The sequence below is a fragment of the Rhinichthys klamathensis genome, unplaced genomic scaffold (assembly GCF_029890125.1).
Source record: "Rhinichthys klamathensis goyatoka isolate OS25496 unplaced genomic scaffold, OSU_Roscu_1.1 h1tg000040l_1, whole genome shotgun sequence".
In the NCBI taxonomy this organism is placed as follows: Eukaryota; Metazoa; Chordata; class Actinopteri; order Cypriniformes; family Leuciscidae; genus Rhinichthys; species Rhinichthys klamathensis.
In genome coordinates, this window is record NW_026606587.1 from 11,719,082 (window position 1) to 11,742,500 (window position 23,419).

The 23,419-nt window shown below is 45.3% G+C and overlaps 1 protein-coding gene across 1 annotated transcript in view; it reads left to right on the top strand.

The window, feature by feature from the left end:
- prkg1l (protein kinase cGMP-dependent 1, like) overlaps positions 1-23,419 on the top strand; it is a 70,401-nt gene that overhangs the window by 41,179 nt on the left and 5,803 nt on the right. Inside the window, exons 10-16 of the mRNA XM_056246871.1 lie at positions 15,633-15,698; positions 15,831-15,899; positions 15,983-16,079; positions 16,188-16,327; positions 16,681-16,770; positions 17,903-18,044; positions 18,194-18,357. Of these exons, the coding sequence (XP_056102846.1) occupies positions 15,633-15,698; positions 15,831-15,899; positions 15,983-16,079; positions 16,188-16,327; positions 16,681-16,770; positions 17,903-18,044; positions 18,194-18,357 (768 nt within the window). The remainder of the gene's footprint in view (positions 1-15,632; positions 15,699-15,830; positions 15,900-15,982; positions 16,080-16,187; positions 16,328-16,680; positions 16,771-17,902; positions 18,045-18,193; positions 18,358-23,419) is intronic.

The following is a 23,419-nucleotide window of genomic DNA, read 5'->3' on the forward strand; positions in this document are numbered from 1 at the left end:
TCTGAATCTGAAAATAAGCATCTTTCAGATCTAGTGAAATGAACCAGTCCCCCTGGCGCACCTGTGCGAGGAGTTTTCTGATAGTGAGCATTTTGAATGGTGTCTTCATGAGAACTTTGTTCAGAAATCTGAGGTCTAAAATTGGTCTGAGGCCGTTTTCTCAGCTGTGCTAGGCAGTCTTCGAGTGATCGAGAACGAGGGCGGCCGCCCTGCGTCGCTGAAAAGTCTGACTGTGCTGAGCTGGGCGCTGGGGTGGGGCTCATGCAGGAGGCAGGTCACGTGAGCGGCCTGCAGAGGAGCTAGCGCGACGAGGCAGAAAGAGATTCATGGCCTGGGAGGCTTTCTGCACTTCGGGAAATCGGTCGACGATACCCGTGACAGCAGATCCGAAGAGGCCGGATGGAGAGAGTGGGGCGTTGAGAAAGGCGGCGCGCTCAGAATCTCCCATGTCGGCGAGTGTGAGCCACAAATGTCTTTCAGACACACAAATGGCAGCCATGCATTTCCCCAGGGCTTGAGCAGCAGATTTTGTAGCGCGAAGGGCAATGTCCGTGGCGCTCCTCAAATCCGCGACTGTGGAGGATTTTTTACGCTCTCGTCCCATTCACGAAGTAAATCAACCTGTAGTATCTGAAGGACTGACATGGAGTGAAGTGCAGAGGCTGCTTGGCCGGCGCTGAGTAAGCGCGGGTGCGAAAGCTAGAAGTCGCTCTGCAGGCTTAAGAGGGGAGCACAGGTGATGAGCGCCATCTCGTGGAGGGCGGGCAAAGATGTGCGGCGACCAGGTCCTCTACAGGGGGAATGGAGAAATAACCCTTCTCTGCGGCTCCGTCCACAACGCGAAGCGGGGTGGAAGAGTCAGAGCGAGTTCTAGCAGAGAGCGGGGCATTCCAGGACTTTGTGAGTTCCGCGTGCAGTTCAGGCAGGAAGGGCGCGGCCCGTTTAGTGACGGGAGTCGAGCGCTGGCGGAAGTAGCTGCCGTCCATACGGTTGATGGTCTGCTCGGGGGGAGGAGACCAATCGAGCAAGAGGCGTTCGACGGCCTGTAAGAGGAGGCGCACTAATTCCTCCTCGATTCCAGCGCGGGTCCCGGAGGATTCTCGAGCCGAGGAGGCGTGAGAACCGGACCACTCCTCACTGTCCGAGGCGAGAAGCGAACATGTTTCCTTGATGTCCGCGGCGTCGTCGGAGGCGACGGAGCGGCCACTCGGCGGCAACTGTATGTCCGGAAGCGGCGGAGAAGGAGAGCGGGAGGCGACAGGCTCCGGCGGAATGAACGCTTCTAGCTGGGGTTCCCGGCGGCCTCTGAGAGCGGCGTTTCTTCTTCCGCGGCGAAGTCAGAGGCAGCGCGGAAGCAAATTTTAGTGGCCTGAAGTCGAGCCAGCAGGGTCGACAACGGCATGTCCTCGCAGAGATCGCAGCCGCCATCGGCGAGGGCGAGCTCGGCGTGCTCCAATCCGAGGCAGAGAGCGCAAAAGACGTGGCGGTCTCCATTCTCGAGGGGAGCGCGGCAAGAACCGCAGGAAGATATACGAGACATCTTTAAAAAGACGCTCGGCTCTTTTAGATACAAAATGTACAGGAAGCTTTTTGTAAAAAGGATACAAATCTGTCGGATGGCGCTAGCTCGCAGGACGGCTGAAGTTGGCGAAGACGGCCGGCTTCCTCAGTCTCCCAGATGCTCGCTAGAGTTGCCTTTTCGACGACGGCGGCTTCTCTCAGGATCAGCAGATGCGTGTAGCCTCGCTGAAGAGATGAAAATCAGAGTTTACAGCCTAGGACGCCAGTGTTATTCTCTCTGACCACGCCCGTTTCGGCGGGCTCTGACGTAATGAGAGCATGCCAGACTCTCATTGGCCGAGAGTTCATTCGCGTCCCCTCATAGGCTTAAGCAGTTCTCTGTGAGCGAACCAATGAGCTGCTAGCTAGCCCGCTCATGGTCTGCTGCAGCTGAACTGCGTTGACAATGGATACAAAATTACAGGATAATTTTTTGGCTTCAGTTTCTCAGAAAAGATGAATCTTTCCCGTAGCGTAAGCTAGCTTACGCAATACGAGAGAACCTCTCGTAAGAGAACAATGTTTATTCAATGTTGGCTTGCTGTCTGGGCTGCGTCTGCGCAGTGCGATCTGATGCAGCCCCTGAAGTGACACACGAAACAGAAATGCTGCATAATAATAATGCAAGTAAACGAGACGAAATAATGTTAAATAATAGGGGTGTGACGAGATCTCGTGCCACGAGATCTCGCGAGACTAAATATGACGAGATTTCTCGTCGAGTGAAAAAGCTGTCTCGCGATATCCCCATTAATATTTCACCGCTACACTCACATTCGCCTAAACTATCGTTTTGTTGTTTTTATAAAAAAATAAAAACCATTAGCCTATAAACTAATGCAAAAGTCTGCTCTGCTCATCCAGCACGAGTTGCCGTTGCAATCAGTGCAGCACGAATCACAGTTCACTGATCGCGTGACGATGGCGGAGGATTTGTTGCGCAACAGACTAAACGTCTGATAATGTCTTATCTTGTAGAATGCGCGCTCAGCACCGCTGCTCCCTATACGCCGGTCACGAATTTGTAAGTTAAAGTAAAACACAAGCTCCCTGATGTGCATTGCGCACAAATTAGGCTGCATACATACAATAATCCGTCTCCCAATACCCATCTCTGGACTGTTTATTTGCGGCTATGGTCTCTGTTGGCACTGCGAATATTGAGAGAGTACTGTAACGTATAAAGGACAACAGACAAGGGAGGCTCCGTTTCTGAACTTATAATCGGAACGCAAGAACAACTGTAGAGACAAACACACCAGCCTCGTTTCTCTCGGCCTTTTCCGAACTCACCGCATTAACCCTATAACTGCCGGTGCAAAATAAAACCGCAATTTCACAACAATTATAAAGAGTCTGTGTGCTAACTTTGATTATGGTTGCACTTGCACTTATTGTTTGCACTTAATAAGACTAAGAGAAACCAGTTATTTATTTTTGTTATTTATACGGTTTTTATTTCTCTGTTAAATGTATGTAAAGGAGTTCAGTTAGGAGGTTACACACAGCCTCAATCAGAAGTTCTGAAAGCTCTTAAATGTACAGTAAGGTCTGAAGAGACTAATGTGAAATCATACAGGAGAAAAGCCAGTCAATAAAAACCTTTTACAGTGCTTGTATATTGTTTTCTTTCAATGCATTTGATAATTCATACTCATAAAGTAGACCTGAAATGACATGCATTAGAAGATTATTAGTTAAAACATTGAAAAATGCACCTGCATGCTATTTTTCCAGTCATGAATTTTGTCATTGAGGATTTCTGAAAAATTGTGCAAAAATCTCGTCTCGTCTCGTTCTCGTGAACCCAATCTCGTGTCTCGTCTCGTCTCGTGAGATAAGCGTCTCGTCACACCCCTATTAAATAACATTTCGTCTCGTCTCGTTTTGGTCAACGAAAATGAAGAGACATTTTAGCATACTTTTTATTTTGTAAACCACATTTAGTCTTGTTTTTATTCGTCAACGATATTGCATTATACATTTAGTTATAGTCATCGTCACATGACCAGCATTTACGTTGCGTCTCGTCTCGTTTTCGTCACGTGATAAAGGTTCGTTGACGACGATATTTAGTCATAATTTTCATTGACGAAAGCAACACTAGTCATGTTGATCAAAATATATTGCATGGTTCCGTGTTGAATAGTCTAACCCCTCAAAACATCTGTCAAGCAGATTTTCTATACATTTCTATTAGACTTTTTTTGTAAATGTGTCCTGAATTAATGAATTTCACTAATGAAGGGAAATATAAAGGGCTTGATCAACCAATGACCAACCAGTTGTCTAAAATAGCTCAGAGGTGCATCTCATGACGCTTCATTTAGCAAGCATATAGACCGAGCACAACACGGTGTAGCAAATTCTGTCAATGGAAGAACAACAAGGAAACAAACAGGGTCAACAGCCGGGAAGAAGAACAGGAGTAAGGATGCGTGGTGGAAGGGTACGAGTGCAAAACAGTGGAAGAGGTAGAAGATTGTAGACATGTTTCTGATTAAATAAAGGCCACTATTGTGGACCATGTTCTCAATCATGACCTTATGGGCGAGGCGGGGGGAAAGGTACAGCCGGATGTTGGGAGAACAACCGTGTCCTCAATTATTCAAACATTTGTTGAAAGAACAGGTTCAGTATGTAATCAGACAGTGTTCACTATAAATATACTGTAGACTAAATGTAATGCCATATTACATTACATTAGTCCACTTGCACTTGACATTACACCGTATATACTTTGTAGAGACATAATGTTACACACACACACACACACACACAATGACATTGTACAGACCAACAGTAAAAGTGTACCGGTGAATCCTGCCAAGTCTCGTCCAGTATAGAGTAATGTGTAAATTTGTACTGTTGAAATGTATACATCTGAAAATACTGACAATGTACACTGTCAAATTGACAACATGACTATGCATTTTGACTATCTTGTTTGTGAACAATGACACAAGGACTTTCTGATGGCACTGATATGTACATTGACATAAATATTTTTAAAGGATGAACTAAGGATTTTGAGCAAGTTACAGGCTTTTGCAGGTAATCCATTGTGTAGTGCTGTTTGTACGAATTGTTTTAAGAAATACATTTACTAGTTTGCTAATCTTAAGGATGATTTAAGAAATATACCAAAGCAACTGAAAAAAACTGTAACACAAGTATGATTATGATATGTTTGTTGTCAAATGTTTACCTGAGAAACTCACAACAGCCACCTATATTAACAAAAAAATAGCAAATGTAATTTTAAAAGCACTTATGTAATGTGTTGTAGGTTGTGTACCATTGTTTTAACTTGCCCAGAAGGTCTAAATACAGTTCTCTTACGAGAGGTTCTCTCGTATTGCGTAAGCTAGCTTACGCTGCGGGAAAGATTCATCTTTGCTGAGAGTTTGAAGCCAAAAAAATTATTTCATAATTTGTATCCATTGACAACGCAGTTCCTCTGCGGCAGACCTAGAGCAGGCTAGCTAGCAGCTCATTGGTTCGCTCAGAGAGAACTGCTTAAGCCTATGGGAGAGCGGGGCTGAACCCGCTGCCAATGAGAAGCGCCCGCGCGCTCATTGCATCATGGCCCGCCAGAATGGGCGTGGCTATGGTGTATATAACAGTCTCTCCCAGGCTTATATGTTGATTCATTTCATCTTCAGCGAGCTACACGCTTCTGCTGTCCTGAGAAAAGCCGTCGCCGTCGAGAAGGCATCACTCTAGCGAGCTCCCGGACCCTGAAGAAGCCGGCCGTCTTCGCCTCCTTCAGCCGCCCTGCAAGCTAGCGCCATCCGACGACTGTATCCTTTTTCTCTATTATCTAAAAGAGCCGAGCGTCTTTTTAAAGATGTCTCGTTTTTCCTGCGGCTCTTGCCGCGCTCCTCTCGAGGACGGAGACCGCCATGTCATTTGCGCTCTCTGCCTGGGACTCGAGCACGCAGAACTCGCCCTCGCGGATGGAGGATGCGACTTCTGTGAGAGCCTGCCATTGTCGTCCCTGCGGGCACGACTTCTGGCGGCAAAATCCGCTCCCGCGCCGCCTCTCTCTTCGCCGCGTAAAAAGAAACGCCGCGCCCAGAGGCCGCCGGAGCCCCCTGCGGAACCATGCGGGCCGCCGCTTCCCGCTTCCCGCTCTCCCTCCCCGCCCCTGCCGGACATACAGTTGCCGCCGAGTGGCCGCTCTGTCGCTTCCGATGACGCCGCGGAGGAGAAGGATTCCTGTTCACTGCTCGCGTCAGACAGTGAGGAATGGTCATCTCTCGGATCCACGAGAGAGTCGGCGGGGATCCGCGCCGGAATAGAGGAGGAACTAATGCGCCTCCTCTCACAGGCCGTCGAACGCCTCGGTCTCGAGTGGTCTCCTCCACCCGAGCAGGCCCCGAACCGGATGGACGGCAGCTTTTTTCATCGGCGCTCGACCCCCGCGTGCAACCGGGCCGCCCTATTCCTGCCTGAACTTCACACAGAGCTGACGAAGTCCTGGAATGCCCCGCTCTCGGCTAGAAACCGCTCCGATATATCCGCCTCGCTGCGCTCGGTGGACGGAGCCGCCGAAAAAGGTTATTCAGCCATGCCGCCCGTTGAGGACTTGGTCGCCGCACACCTCTGCCCGCCCTCTGCTAGATGGCGCTCTTCCCCCACGCTTCCTTCGAAAGCTTGCAGAGCGACCTCGAGCTTTCATGCTCGCGCCTATGCCGCCGCCGGTCAGGCCGCCGCAGCGCTGCATTCTATGTCTGTCCTCCAAGTGTTACAGAGCGATATTCTCCGTGAGTGGGCCGAGAGCGGTAGAAACCCCTCCTCCGCTGTCACGGATCTGAGAAGTGCTACGGACCTCGCCCTTCGCGCCACTAAAGCCGCCGCACAAGCTCTGGGGAGATGCATGGCCAGCCTTTGTGTATCCGAGAGACACTTATGGCTCACGCTCGCCGACATGGGAGATTCTGAGCGCGCCGCGTTTCTTAACGCGCCCCTCTCCCCGACGGGCCTTTTTGGATCTGCTGTCACGGGAATCGTCGATCGCTTTTCCGAGGTCCAGAAAGCCACTCAGGCCATGAATTTGTTTCTGCCCCGCCGCGCTAGCTCTTCCGCAGGCCGCTCTCGCGAGCCTCCTGCCAGAGCTCCACCACAGCGGCCTCCTCCGCAGACTCAAACAGCCCAGCGCAGACAGGGCGGCCGCCCTCGCTCTCGCTCTGACAGCCGCCGCAGACCGCCGCCCCCACGGGGCCCGCGACCCAAGATCACGCTGAAGCCTGATCATCAGAAGTCTGCCTAGCAAAGTTAAGAAAACGACGGCGCTCTCCCGCTGCGGCCGGACCGCCGTCAAAGCTTCGCCCTCTGCCAGTCCCCGTTGTTTCGCCGACTGCTGTAGTGTTTACCGCCACAAACAAGCCGGTGTCCCAGCCCGCTTGCGAGCGACAAAAAGCCGTTTTTACGGCTACCCAGAGAAATCTCAAAAAGAGAAAATATGCCAGTCGTGTAGAAAATGTGCCCACAATCATGTGTTCACCCATACACACAAGCATAACATATCCCGTGTCTCTCTCAGAGCCCCATCACATGAAACAGGCACAGCCCGCTCTAATATCAGAGAACATAAACACGCCCACGAGCTCATGCGCGTGTCCCCTCTCTGCTCGCTCTGTTTCACGGCCCATAGACTCCTCTCTGAGTGCAAGTCCCGTTGCCACACACATTCCAAGCGCGCCCACACACTGTGTCCAGCCCGCTATGTGCAGCAATCAGGGCGATATAGCCATTCGGCCACTAGCCGCATGCTCCAAAGCGTGGGAAGCCATTCCAGGCATTTCCCCGTGGGTGCTAAGCATTATAAAGAACGGCTATCTGCTACAGTTTCGCCGCCGCCCGCCTCGTGCGTGCGCTCGGCTCGAATCTACTGTCAGCCCGCTGGCCGCCGGCACGCTCCGCTCAGAAATTGCGACGCTGTTGCAAAAGGGCGCCATAGAGAGAGTCCCGCCATCTATGACCGAGTCGGGGTTTTACGGCCGTTATTTTCTGGTTCCCAAGAAAGACGGCGGCCTCAGACCGATTTTAGATCTCAGGTTTTTGAACAAAGTGCTCATGAAGAGACCGTTCAAGATGCTCACTACCAGGAAACTCCTCGCGCAGGTGCGCCAGGGGGACTGGTTCATCTCCCTAGACCTGAAAGACGCCTATTTTCAGATCCAGATAAATCCCCGTCACAGGCCATTCTTACGTTTCGCCTTCGAGGGTCATGTTTATCAATACGCCGTTCTCCCGTTCGGCTTATCCCTGGCGCCCCGTACATTCACGAAGTGCATGGATACGGCGCTCGCCCCCCTGCGGAGCCAGGGGCTGCGCATATTGAATTATCTGGACGACTGGCTGATTTTGGCCCAATCACAGACGGAGCTTCTGCCGCACCGCGCAGTTCTCCTCGACCATCTGAAAACGCTGGGCCTCTCTGTCAACTGGACAAAGAGCTCCCTTCAACCCAGTCAATCGATTTCCTTTCTAGGAATAGATTTGAACTCGGTCACGATGACGGCTCGCCTGTCCACACAGCGCGCGCGCAGTGTTCAGCGACTAGCCGCCTCGTTTCAGATGGGCACCCGCACACCTCTGAAAACTTTTCAGAGGATGCTGGGTTACATGGCCTCAGCCTCCGCTGTGCTTCAGTTGGGCCTTCTGCACATGCGCCCGCTTCAGCTTTGGTTAAACAGCCGTGTACCCCACCGCGCGTGGAACACGGGCCGCCAGCTGATCAGGGTTACGCAGACATGTCTCACGGCGCTGCAGCCATGGACAGTAGCAGAATGGTTTCGGCAGGGCGTCACGATGGGGACCTTTTCCCGCCGAAAAGTCATCTCGACAGATACATCCAACACGGGTTGGGGTGCAGTCTGCGAGGGCTCACCGGCCTTCGGCCATTGGTCGACACAGGAAAGCCCCTTACACATAAACTGTCTGGAAATGCTTGCGGTCGAGAACGCGCTCTCGCGCTTCCTCCCGCTCATTCGGGGACACCACGTCCTGATCCGTTCGGACAACATGGCTGTGGTCTCCTATCTCAACCGTCAGGGCGGTGTCAGATCCAGGAATCTCTTCCTACTGACACACCGCATTCTAGTTTGGTCTCAGAGCCGCCTGCTCTCGCTCAGAGCGACGCATGTGCCGGGCCATCTGAACGACGGTCCAGACATACTGTCCAGGAACCTCATCTCCACAGGAGAATGGTCCCTGAACACACAAACGGTCCAAATACTGTGGCGGCTATTCGGCAGAGCAGAAGTGGACCTCTTCGCGTCAGAAGAGAACGCTCACTGCCCAATATTTTTTTCAAGGAGCGAGGACGCGCTAGCCCAGGAATGGCCTCGCCGCCCGCTCTATGCATTCCCTCCGATCGCTCTGCTACCGCAGGTAATTCAGAGGATCAGGGACACACGCCACTCGGTGCTCCTCATAGCCCCGCGTTGGGAGAGTCAGAATTGGGTTCCGGAGCTCACTCAGCTGTCACAGACAGCCCCGTGGCCCATCCCAGTCAGAGCAGATCTCCTCTCTCAAGCTCGCGACACGATCTGGCACCCCCATCCACGGCGCTGGGCGCTACATGCATGGGTGATCAACGACTATTCGTCGATTTGCCAGAGGGAGTAAGAAACACTATCATACAGGCTAGAGCACCTTCGACGAGAAGGCTCTATGCGTCTAAATGGTCTGTGTTCTCAAAATGGTGCACCGACAAACATCTGGACCCACGGTCATGCGAGGTGCCGTCTTTGCTTGTTTTCCTTCAAGAGATGCTGGACAAGGGCAGGTCCCCCTCGAGTGGAGGGGGACCTGCCCTTGTCAAGGTTTACGTGGCAGCCGTCGCGCCGTTCTCTGAACCCCGACGCGCTCAGTCCCTGGTTAAAGACGAGTTAGTCATCCGCTTCCTCAGGGGAGCTAAGAGGATGAACCCTCCGCGCCCCCCTTCGGTTCCTATCTGGGATCTTTCTATAGTTCTCGAAGCTATGAAAGCACCCCCGTTCGAACCGCTCGAGTCTGTGGACCTAAAATACCTCTCGCTCAAAACCGTTTGCGTGTCTTGAGTTTGGACCGAATGATTCTGTTGTCATTCTCAAACCTAGGCATGGCTATGTCCCGAAGGCGATTGGTACCCCGTTCAGGGCTCAGATTATTTCCCTATCGGCTCTGCCTTCATCCGATAGTGAGCGCGACGCCAATCTCCTCTGCCCGGTGCGGGCTCTGAGATTGTACACTCCGCGCGGTGCCGCGTTCAGACGCGCTGAGCAGCTTTTCGTGTCGTTTGGGGGGCGCACCAAAGGTCTGGCCGCCTCTAAACAGACACTGTCTAGATGGATAGTGGACGCTATCGCCTCTGCTTACGCATCTAAATGCCTGCCCTGCCCTCTGGGCATCAGGGCGCACTCCACTAGAGGCATGGCCTCATCGTGGGCATGGTCCTGTGGAATTTCCATTCATGACATTTGTGTGGCCGCGGGATGGGCCTCCCCGTCCACTTTTGTCAGATTTTACAACTTGGAAGTTCCCGCCTTGCAGGCAAAATTACTAGCTGTCTAACGATCAGCTCCCTAAGAAGCTGCATTACTGGGAGTCCCTCACACAACCGGTTCGCCCCTTGTGCTCTCCTTAGATGCTTATGTATACACTTCATGTGCCCGCCCTGCCGGCCTCATATTACACTCACTCCACGTTAAAAATCCCCCGGTATCACCCTGGGATTCATGAGTGGATTCATAGCGCGCACGGCGTTGACCAGGTGTTCCCGCAGCGTAAGCTAGCTTACGCAATACGAGAGAACCTCTCGTAAGAGAACGAATCGGTTACCTAACGTAACCTCGGTTCTCTCTCAGGGACGTGCACAGGGGGGTTGCTCAGGTTGCCCGGGCAACTGCCCATATGCCCTTCTCACTCAAGTTGCCCTTCTCACTCAAGTTGCCCTTCCGAGAAAAAAATTAAATCGTACAATGGATGCAGAATTTCACGTAGGCCTAGATTAAAAAAAAAAAAAAATCGCAAAGCCTCATTCACTTCCATTCGGGCACCGAAAGTGAAAGTCAGTATGAAGGGCAAACGCTGCACGCGACCATAGACTGCACGCGACCGGCGTAGGGCCACGCAAATTACTTAAGGCCACGCCTCCATCTCGTGTCATAGTCATAGCGCGCCGTCAAATGTGTAGCTACAACATCTACGACAAAATGAAGCGAAACTATCCTTCTGGTCACGAAAAGAGGAAGAAGAAAAAAACCATGAGAGTGAATTGCGGGAACAACAATCAGGTAAACTTGTGTTCTCTCCTCTCTAAGTTTGATGTTAGCAAAGTTTGATGTTTTTCGGTCTTGCTAACCTAGCTGGGCAGGCAGTGCATCTCTTGCATCACTTTTGTGGCTGACAAAAGTGAGAGTAAGTAAAATACAATTATTTATTACGTTTGATTTTGATAAACGACAAAGTGCAACGGTGTTTGTTTACTGCAGCTCGGAAAACATAACCGCGTCGCGTGTGTTATCGTGCGTTCATATGCGCGTTGCCTAAATGAAACTCGCATTTTTCAAGCAGAAATATGTGGAGACCAGACATACTGTACAATACATGCACGTGAATGATGCCACTCCCAATCAAAGTACACATTATACTTTCAAAACAAGACACTGATTATCTAGTCTCAGTGTAGTTAAAAACTCTAAACAACTGCACTAATAATGCAAGATAGAAAGCAATGTATTGACAATTTGACATTGATTGACTATTGATTTATAGGCTATATTGAATTAAAAATGTTGATTAGCTGGACATACTGGTCAAAATGGATGCACATCCCTCAGTAAATAATAACCATAAATCAAGAATTGCTTCAACATGCATAATAAAAAAAAAAAATCATACTGATGCTGAAAATGCCCAGGCTGTAGAAAGAACCAAAGTTAATCCCAAAAGCCAAAGCTCAGGGTTATTATTTATTATTTTCTTCTTATTTATGTTTACGTTAATATTCACTTACTTAATAATATTCACTTATTATCTTAACATTCTTTATAAAACGGTTAGTTCCAATCCTTGATTCTGATTGGTCAATAGCTGTGCTTTATTCACGATAAAACACGGCTATGACCGCTTCACCCAACGGTTCTATGTATCACTACACAACACCCCTAGCAACCACTCTTAGCAACTTAAACAGATGTTTCATCTCATTGATATTGTTCATTTAAAGCTAGAGCAGAGCATTGTGAGAGATCGAGTAAGCGAGTGTACCTGCATTTACAGTAGACGTAGCATTTTCCTTCAGGTCAGTCCTATATTCATAATAAAAAAATGCGTTTGAATGTCCGCTGCATATTTTGTCCTTTTAACAGTCATGGGGTTTTCCGTGCATAACGTTAGTCATCTGTCAGTTGCGTCTGTCTTCTCCGTGATCACAAGTTCGAGTCCTTTCAAAAGCCTTCTCTACAGACTCACTCACTCACTCACTCATAAAGACAGTCTTTGCCGCCATCTATTGGCGAAATAATATATGTAACTTCTGTTGCTGTTCACGTTCCGGGACTATTTTTTCCAGCGGAAGGCAGGCTTTTAGTGATTTTACTTCATGAAAGTTGCATAGATACATATTTTTCGGCTTTAATATTTTTATTGTGTGGCAACCGTTTTATAAAAGCAATAAGGTACTCGAGGCAAGTGCTGTATCGTGAATAAGTAACGGCTGAAGGGGTTGCAGGCACTCCGCTTCGCGTCGTGCCTAACAACGCCCTCCAGCCGTTACTTATTCACGATACAGCACAGCCTCTCGTACCTTATTGCTTACATAGAAAATACTCTATTCAATAAATATTGTGTGTTTGAACCTCATTCTGTTCTATATTGTTGTACTTATTATTTGACTGTTTTGTTTAATGGGAGGATGGGAGTGCTGAAGTGTCAGGTGTGACTGTGGCAATGGCAAATGGTTTACATAGCTCACGACATCAGAGGGCCCCTTAGCAGAATTTTGCTTAGGGCCCCAGGGAGGTCAGGATCGGCACTGGGTGTAGCAGTCGATTCTGTTCCTTACCGGAATTCCTGTTCCCTTTACGCAATCATACTACAAATCATGCGTAGTTGCCCAGATGAGCAAAAAGCACAATTGAATGTACGGGAAGCCAAAAGGTTAAAAAAGGATTGTATTTTTTCCGAAATCTAAGCGTTTTATTTTATTTTATTAGAAGCGAGTTTTTCCCCATCTGTCAATTCAATCCAGATTATTTATTTAAAAATAAATAAATAATAATAATAATAATTAAAAAACAATAAACAATAATATGAGGAACTCTTTTTCTCATGTGTATTTTGGTGACATTTAACATATTGTTAATACATTTTGTATACTGTTTACAAAGTTGTATATCATAAACCTGTCATCTTTGACGTTTGCAATCTTTATAAATAATAATAAGACCATAATATGAGGCATTGCGTTTGGAAATAAACACGATCAGATAAGGCAATTTGTATGGGCAAAATTCAACTGAATATATTCCTTCATATAGCCCGTGAGTTTTGGGGGTAGTGCCCTTTTTTCAGGTCAGAGCAACTGCCCCACAAAATTCCTGTGCACGTCCCTGTTCTCTCTAGAAGAGGGAACGAGTATTGCGTTCCCGGCCGTGCTTGCGCTACTAGCGTTTCGCTTCACGCTGAAATAAATCAACATATAAGCCTGGGAGAGACTGTTATATACACCATAGCCACGCCCATTCTGGCGGGCCATGATGCAATGAGCGCGCGGGCGCTTCTCATTGGCAGCGGGTTCAGCCCCGCTCCCCCATAGGCTTAAGCAGTTCTCTCTGAGCGAACCAATGAGCTGCTAGCTAGCCTGCTCTAGGTCTGCCGCAGAGGAACTGCGTTGTCAATGGATACAAATTATGAAATAATTTTTTTGGCTTCAAACTCTCAGCAAAGATGAATCTTTCCTGCAGCGTAAGCTAGCTTACGCAATACTCGTTCCCTCTTCTAGAGAGAACCGAGGTTACGTTAGGTAACCGATTCGTTTTTCTCGATTGCCCTAACACAATTCTGGGAACAACTCATCATTTTCTCAAATCTTCACACAATTTAAAAAACTCACAGCCAACCGTACAAACAGCTAACTTCTGAATCCCGATTCAAAGTTTGCCCTCAGACAATACACACACACACACACACACACACACACACACTCACACTGTCAAAAACACAGACTACATGACTGTTTGTTACACACTGGAGGGATTAATTCAAAACACTGCTACCAAACGCTTTACAGTCGGTTTTCAGATAAATTATGTGGAACTTTGTGAAATCACAGCTCTGACTGATTACTCTTTCAGGGACAACCCTGACTAAAGAAAGGCAAAACAGTCCTGTAATAAATACCTCTTACATAAGTGATGCTGTTTTGGACAAAAACCTGACCTTTGAAATGTCACACTGACAAAACATGTAGGGAAGAGTCCATGCACAGTAAAATACTCACATTTTCAAAAGCTTTATTTCCAAACACAGCGAATGTACAGGTTACTCAACAACAGCATCAATGTTCTCATCATCTCGTCTCAGGTCTGGGTCGTTTGATCTATTGGTCTATTACATACAGCAGACATAGAGGGCTGTAGATACAGCGAAATTCAACAATAAGCGGTAACACTTTATTTTACTGTGTTACATGTGTTACATGTGCTTACCATAGTAATAAGAGTAAATTATGCATAATTACATGCAACTAACCCTCAGCCAAATCCTAATCCTACCCTAACACTATGGTAAGTACATGTTGTTAAACATACTTAAATATTTAATTACACTGTAACAATGACACTTTAAAATAAGCTTTAAGACTATTTTTTTCTTTACACTTCTGTCTTGCAGTAGATGAAAAGCACTAGAAAAAAAAACGTTGAAATACCAAAGAATTGAATATGACCTTGGTATGCAATACAAAACAGTATACTGTCAATTACAGTAAAATAATAAATAAAGTCAGCATCCTCTGCCAAATTAAATGACAGTACTGGTAATGACCATATTTGCCATATTAGAGCAGTTTCTTACTCTACTGACAAAAGACTTCCTCTCCAGTCGTTTCTCAGTTCTGCAAAAATACTAAATGTACTAAAAACAATTATGAGTTTGAGGGTGTACAGCATGTGCTACAGTATTTACTGTACATAGAATAGTGAAAGTTCTCGGTAACGCTTCCTTTTACAGTCCTGTTACCCATGTACTTACTATGTACTTATTATAGTAATTATAATTACTGGGTAATAACTAGGTACTAACCCTGAACCTACCCCTAACCCATGTACTTACCTTATATTAGCCAGTACTTTCTAGGTAAGTAGGCCTACACTGTAAGTACACATAAGTACTGTACTGTAAAAGGAAGCGTTACCAAGTTCTCTCATCTACAGTACTGCTACTACTGCTACTGTAATTTTACTGTGTGTAAGTAATATAAAAACCCTGTAGGCCAACTTCCCTCATGGTCATTCCTGCTCAAGAACATGGTCAACTATAGTGCTTTGTATTTCGTCAGGAACAAATGTCTTTTTGCCCTGTCCTCTTCATTTTTCTTTCCCTCTCCTCTTTGTCTCCCACCACTAGGATTTATTTTCCAAAGCACATAATCACCTGTGATTCTGATTGGTGTGTCATCATTTTTAATGTTTAATGTTTACACATGGATAAATAGGTGAAATTTGAGTTCACAGTGTGATACTTGAGCTAATTATATCGTGCATTTGTGTTTTCTGAATGAGAACATGTTCAACCTGTGCAAAATGAGGGCATTTTTGTGCAGAGTTTTGCAGAAAACATCAAGAAAATTGGAACGTGTGTGAAAACGTTTTGAGAAATGTGTCTTTTTTTTTCAAGAACTGAATTAATGGTTTGGGAAATTGGTCCAACTAAACCAGTAATAGTGTGAAAAACTGAGAAAAGCAGAAAAGCAAACGTGCATGTTAAATGTTTTGTGGCTTTACTGAAACATTCAAATTCAAGTCAGAAGGCATCATGTAACATTAACATCTCAGATCTGTTCCTTTGCTCTTTAGAGACGACATGAGGTCGATGAGTGTTCTTGCCTCAGGCGATGTGACATGTCTGGTCATGGACAAAGAGTAAGTGTGAGCCGTGAGGCATAAACCGACATTCATGCTATGGAAACAGCATAGTGGGCTAAAAAACATAGTAACTAATTCAAACATATGCTGTACAGTTGACCTTGGCTATATTCCACCATCTACATCTAGGTTTTTCAAAAAAGTAACTGGAGGCTTAGACGATGCTAGAAACAATCCTAGCAACAAGGCCAGATCGAAGTAAGTCATTTTACATTATCTACCGAAATAAATGAAACTTCACCAGTGTGATGATTCAATTTTGATCTCTATATAATAAACAGGGCAGAGGAAGATGGGACTGCGTTTGGGGAAATGTCTCCTAGCAGTTTTCAAGTGCTGTGTAATCTGGGGGAAGGACAGTACAGTCACACTCAGCTCGTGAGTATCATAAACTAGTTCAGTTTAAAACTTGCTGATTTATAATTGATATGAAACACTTGATATGAATTATAATTCAGCCAAATCTTCTTCTTTTTTTGTCTCAAGGTCCTTTTGAAGAGTGACCCCAGCTGTAAGTTTGCATTAAAGACCATAAGAAAGCAGGCGATACAGAGCCCAGGCCAAAGAGAGAGGATGCTCTCGGAGAAACACATCCTGATGGATCTCCAAAGTCCATTTATAGTAAGGTCAGAACATACACTAGGCCCTAGGGTCTTCCGTTTTTCAGCAGAGAACCGTCTTATTTATCATTGACGTTTCATAAAAGGTTAATCAGATTTGAAAAGCACCAGCACACAGTAGAGGACTGTCACTATTGATCATTTTAATGTAGCCTATCCTTGCTGAATAATAGTGTTGATTTCTTTAAAAAAGAATAAATAAATAGTCTAACCGAGCCCAAACTTTTGAACTTTATATGTTCTCTTCATATCAGCATGTCAGTTGATTGCAAATGAAATTTAAATTGTACATCAAAACAATGTTTTGTTGGCTGTTTATGTAAGATTCAAAAGCTTGATTATTATGATTTTTTTCTCAGGTTGCATTGTACCTTTAAAGATCCTCGCTTCCTGTATATGCTGATGGAGGCTTGTGAAGGGGGAGATCTGTGGATTTTACTGAGAGACAGGTGCATACAGTGATCCATACATTCATTCTCCAAACTGCTTGTCCTCTGTAGGGTTGCAGGGATGCTGGAGCCGACCCATAAGCCCTGTTCACACCTGGTATTAAGATGCATTTTGGTCGATCGGATCACAAGTGGACGATGCTAAATACAGGTGTAAACGGGGTCTAAAACATTTTGAGCTTGTCCACTTTCAACCACTTCCAGAGGTTGTCGAAAACGCATTTGTACGGATTGCTTTCGTAATGTAAACTCTCATGTGATCAAAATGTGTTCGAACAGCCACAAAAGACCGTCTACTCTCCACCTACTGACCTAATGAGTAGGAAGCGCGCTAGCCAGTCGGGATTTAAACTTTGTCGGCTGAAGACCCAAGATTGGTTTGAAGACGGAAAACATACCAAGCACAATGTTAGTCATCTCCTGGCGCGTTCATATGTAAATTGTGCAAGCTTATTTTGTTCATTAGATTGAAAGATCTGAAAAAGCCCATACATTTACCCTCCCATAGACCCTCCCCTCGAAGAAATCAGGACAGAAGTGGATGAAAGTGGACAGAAGAGACGGATTAAAACACCAGGTGTAAACGGGAATGTGTCTCCCTCGTCTCGTGATCCGATCGACCAAAACGCATCTTAATACCAGCTGTAAACAAGGCCTTACATACAGTGATGTCCAATTCAATTCTTTCAAACTGATTTAGTCGCAAAGTGTTTGTAAATCCCTTAATTGTAAGGAAGGACTTTATCAGGAGTAAATTATGACATTTGACGGCATCTATAGTCTTAACAATAAAGGCATCTATGATACCATGAAGAACCTTTAACGTCCATGGAACCTTTCCATTCCACAAAAAAGGATCTTTATAATGGTAAAAAGGTTCTTTAGATTTTTTAAATAGTCTTCAAAATAAGAAAAATATTTTTTCTTTTAAGAACTGTTCACAATGGTTGCTAAAGAAGCAGTTAGGACTTAGGACTGCACATGAGCATTGAAGGGTCCATCCTGAAAAATACGCTTTCTAACGCTATTTGAGCATCTTGTATGATAAAGCTGTTGTCAGATATCATTGGTGGTTGAAAGGGACTTTGTCTAAACTGACAGTGACTGACTAATATGTGATTTTATGTTTCAGGGGGTCACTGGAAGAAGATGCTGTTCGCTTCTACGCAGCATGTGTTCTGGAGGCTCTTAGTGTATTACACGGCAAAGGCATTGTTCACAGAGACCTGAAACCTGAAAATGTGCTACTGGACCAACGTGGATATGCTAAACTGGTGCTGAATACATACAAATTCAACCATGTTTAAAGTTAAACCAGATGGCAGCCTGTAACCACTTGATTGTGATGATTTAGGCAATATTTGGCCATTTTAAGGATAGGGGGTTAACACTTAGTTGTGTTTCTCTCTATCTACTGTATCAGACAGGGTTTGGTTGTGCTAAGAAGGTGGCCTCTTTGCACAGGGCCTGGTCATTCTGTGGGTCTGTGGGTTATCAGCCTCCAGAGGTCATTCTGCATCAAGGTCACGGCCTGTCTGCAGATCTCTGGGCTTTAGGGATGTTGCTGTATGAACTGCTCAATAGCAGGTGAGTTTTTTTTAATTACTACATTGACTCATTCATTGTGTTACAGTACATTTGACTTTAGTAGGCTAATATATAAGCCAATGAGATTGCTTGCTCAACATTTAAATAGTCTGGTTCCATGTTCGCTGCAAGTTAGTAATTAGAGTTCCTCTGAACACCTCCTCCTCCCCAGCACCACCTGTCTAGATTTGCTATCAGGTTTATGTCTCTGCCTATTTATGCAGCAGCAAATCTTACATGCTCACAGCAGCATGTCTGTGTATCTATTGGCAATAGCAAGTTCATACTTACATTCATATACAGATCTAGTCCACCAAGACCAACTACATCAACATTGCAAAATTATTTCAGTTCACATGGATCTGCGGAAACGACTAAAAATTCTGTATTATGCAGGGCAGACAAGTCATTTGGCGATGTCAATTTGTAAAGAAATTTGCCTGCGCACATATACAGCGGGGGAAATAAGTATTGAACACGTCACCATTTTTCTCAGTAAATATATTTCCAAAGGTGCTACTGACATGAAATTTTCACCAGATGTTGATAACAACCCAATGAATCAGTACATACAAAGAAACCAAAACAAATAAGCTCAGAAATTAAGTTATGTGTAATAATATGAAATGACACAGGGAAAAAGTATTGAACACATGAAGAAAGGGAGGTGCAAAAAGGCATGGAAAGCCAAGACAACAGCTTAAAACTATTAGTAATTAAAAAGCAATCCAACCCCCTGTCCGTGCACATTAATAACAGCTGGTTCAGTCCCAACGGATGGCCTACAAAAAGGTCTCATTGCCAAGGTGTCACACAAGACACATCTCATGATGGGTAAAAGCAAAGAGCTGTCTCAAGACCTTCGCAACCTAATTGTTCCAAAACATAATGATGGCATTGGTTATAGGCACCATTCTAAGCTTCTGAATGTTCCAGTGAGCGCTGTTGGGGCCATAATACGGAAGTGGAAAGACAATCATTTCACCATAAATTTGCCTCAACCACTGCTCCTCGCAAGATTTCAGATAGAGGAGTGAAAAGAATAATCAGAAGAGTTGTCCAAGAGCTAACACCAAGGTGTATGGCGTTTTTAGGGTAATGTGCAGTGCCATTTCTCCTCCAAACATGGTGTGTATTATGGCATCCAAACAATTCAATTTTGCTCTCATGTGACCACACTAAATTCTCCCAGTATTTCCCTGGCTTTTCCAAATGTTGTGCAGCAAACTTTAAACGAGCTTCAACATGCTTTTTTTCTTCAGTAATGGAGTCTTGCGTGGTGAGCGTGCATACGGGCCATGGTGGTGGAGTGCATTACTTACTGTTTTCTTTGAGAACACAGTACCTGCTATCTGCAGGTCTTTTTGAAGCTCTCCACAAGTGATCCTTAGCTCTTGGACAACTCTTCTGATTATTCTTTTAACTCCTCTATCTGAAATCTTGCGAGGAGCAGTGGTTGAGGCAAATTTATGGTGAAATGATTGTCTTTCCACTTCCGTATTATGGCCCCAACAGCGCTCACTGGAACATTCAGAAGCTTAGAATGGTGCCTATAACCAATGCCATCATTATGTGTTGGAACAATTAGGTTGCGAAGGTCTTGAGACAGCTCTTTGCTTTTACCCATCATGAGATGTGTCTTGTGTGACACCTTGGCAATGAGACCTTTTTGTAGGCCATCCGTTGGGACTGAACCAGCTGTTATTAATGTGCACGGACAGGGGGTTGGATTGCTTTTTAATTACTAATAGTTTTAAGCTGTTGTCTTGGCTTTCCATGCCTTTTTGCACCTCCCTTTCTTCATGTGTTCAATACTTTTTCCCTGTGTCATTTCACATTATTACACATAACTTAATTTCTGAGCTTATTTGTTTTGGTTTCTTTGTATGTACTGATTCATTGTGTTGTTATCAACATCTGGTGAAAATTTCATGTCAGTAGCACCTTTGGAAATATATTTACTGAGAAAAATAGTGACGTGTTCAATACTTATTTCCCCCGCTGTATATTCAAACGGTCATAAACACATGATATGCATGTGCAAACCGTCACCGGTTTCACAGATTCACGTTTTTTGAAGTTTACACTGAGATCTTTTTAAAAGTTTTTCTTAATGCATGTTTAATGCAAGTTTTAAAACGTTTTGGAAAAAAAAACCCACACACCTTGGAACGATATTTCAAAGTTTGCGTTCTCTAGCCACCAAACACTGTTGTCGTGCAAATGAACGGACAGAACGCATTAGTCAAGTCAAGTCAAGTTCATTTATTTGTCTCCCATGGGAGAAATTTGGTTTAGAGACAGGGTACTGCTGCATAAGCAAACATAAAACATATAGACAGCATAAAACATAAAAACAACCAAACAAAGTAGAGGATACATAACTGGCAACCAGATAGGGACCAAAGTGCAAGAGGTTAGGGCTCACTACTAGAAGTAAATTGCAATACACATTAAAAACATTTTTCCTCCCTACATTTGCTCATTACAGTTTTTCTCAAATGCTAAAACACATTTCACAAACGTTTCCTCCATGTTCCCCAATGTCTAAACACAACACCCTTTTCTAAAGCTACATAAACACAACCACACCTTCTCACTTCAAAACTCAAACTTTCACACCGAAAGAGCAGCTCGAAGCTTTCAAAAATGTAAACACTATACACATCATTACACACTACAGCAAAACAATTGAAAACACAATGCTCAATTTGTGAGAAGGTTCTTTGTTTCATAACTGCCAATGCATATTTTTAGAAACTTTACAGTAATGGATCTTCTTAGATCTCTGCAGAGGATTAGGCATTTAGATTTGTGAGTTTCATATGAAGAGTATAAATTCTGCATGTACACTACTGTAACACAACTCAATGCAAAAACAGAATCTATTGCACACAACAGTACTCTTGAAAACATGATCAGGGTGTGAAGTTTTTTATTTACTTTATTCACACCACACACACACCACAATCACTGTGCGGCATCGGGCCACATCACAGGCTATATTGTCTCTTGCCAGGCACCGTGGGAAAAACGCCCTGGAATGGCGAATCCATCCTTCGAAGGCCTCCACTGGGATGTCAACACAGGCCAGCTCCATTGCCCTTAGGAGGTTCTCTCTAGTGTATGGTTGTCTGTCATAAACCTTCCATCTCCACGATGAGAAGAACTCCTCTATAGGGTTCAGGAAAGGGGAGTAGGGTGGCAGACAGACGTTTAAAAAGTGGTTACTGTTGGTGGTGAACCACTCTCTGATTTGGTTTGTTCTGTGAAAGCGTACATTGTCCCAAATGATCACATAAATGCTCCTCTAGGAAGGTGAGGAGACGTTGGGTGTTGTAAGACCCAAGGACAGCATGCCGGTGGACAAGCCCCTCCAAACCCATGGCCGCACAAAGAGTAATATTACCCCCCCCGTTGGCCAGGAACCTCAGTGATGGCTCTTTGGCCAATGATGTTACGGCCTCTTTGCCTTCGTTTCTGCAGGTTGAAGCCAGCCTAATCCAGGAAGAGGTACTCATGAGGTCTAGCCATCGCGTCCAACTGTAATATCCTCTGTGAAAATGTGAAAGTGCACAGGTGTTCAGAACAACAGTCAATCAGGTAGCACAGTATTGTCCAGAAGTACTGTAGGCCACTGAGCAACACAGTATGTCCACTAACTGTACTGTGAACATGGATGTATACTTACTTGCACATACTTGTAACGTAGGTCTTTGTGTCGCGCAGAGTTGCGCTCAAAGGGAACCCTATAGACCTGTTTCATCCGCATCTTTTGGCGCCGGAGAACTCGGTCTATTGTGGCCAAGCTGACATCATCAATGCTCTCAAAGTTGACATTATCGGCAATGACTTTGTCTCTGATCTCCCGGAGTCTAATGAGGTTGTTCTCACGAACCATATCCACAATGAGGGTTTCTTGTGCCACTGTAAATATGGCAACCCTCCCACCTCTATGTGGCATTCTTTCAACTCTAAAGAAAGAAACATGTGTTGACAATACCTGTTGTGTTGTCTGAATGCCCTGATAATGGTGGCCACGGTGAACCTACTCAGGTTTGGACGGACTCTTAGTCCTGCTTCAGCCATTGTCATGCCATGGACAATGACATGGTCAATGACTGTTGCTCGCATCTCGTCCGTAATGATGGTGCGAGGTTGTCTTGCTCTCCCTCCTGGACCTTCTCCTCTTCCTCGTTGGCCTGCTCCTCTTCTTCCATGGCCAGCTCTTCTCCCTCCTCTGACTCGAATTCCTCTTCCCCTGACTCTGCCTTCATCCATTGTGTTTGTTTGTAATCTTCAGCAAACTGTGCACTCTGAACTTGCTTTTATACATGTGGTCACAGCATTAGCAACAAGTGTCTTCAATTTTGAGTCGTTGTGTGTAATGAATGACGCCAGGTGTGTTCATTGTGTTCAAATATTGCTGACTGTGGCAAGCATTTTGCATCACATGAGCTTTCATTTGAGAATATGAGCAGAGTTCTTTTGCAACTTGTGTTTTAGCAAGGAAAAATGTGTTAAGATTTATGAGAACGGAGGATTGTGTTTTGTGAATTGTGTCTTCATGTGAAATGTGTTTATGATATTGGAAAATGATGGCTAGATTTAGTAAATGTGTTTAGACAACTGGTCATTTGATTTAGAGGATTGGCTTTTGTGTTTTAGCATTTGAGAAAAACTGTAATGAGCTTAACCGACACAGGGATAAAGGAATATTTGAACCGGTTGAATTTACATAAGGAGACCCTGTATCTTCTCCCTGAGGGCATCTGCGAGTATTCGCTGAACAAAACATGTGAACTGTCATTTAAAACAATTTTTGCATGAGTAAGGAGAGCCTCATTGAACAGTTCCTGACATTAACAGTTTTCTGTTTTCAGTTAAAACGGTGTAGTGTAAGCAGCCCCTAAGTTAATTACTAATGATCTTTGCAACGGAAGTGAAACAATCAAAAACTTACTTTAGCTGGACAATAACTTTATTCTAGAGCTTTATTTAGAACTTTATTCTAAAGCCAAAACAATCTCTGTGTTTTCCTATTATCACTGTAAAGCTGCTT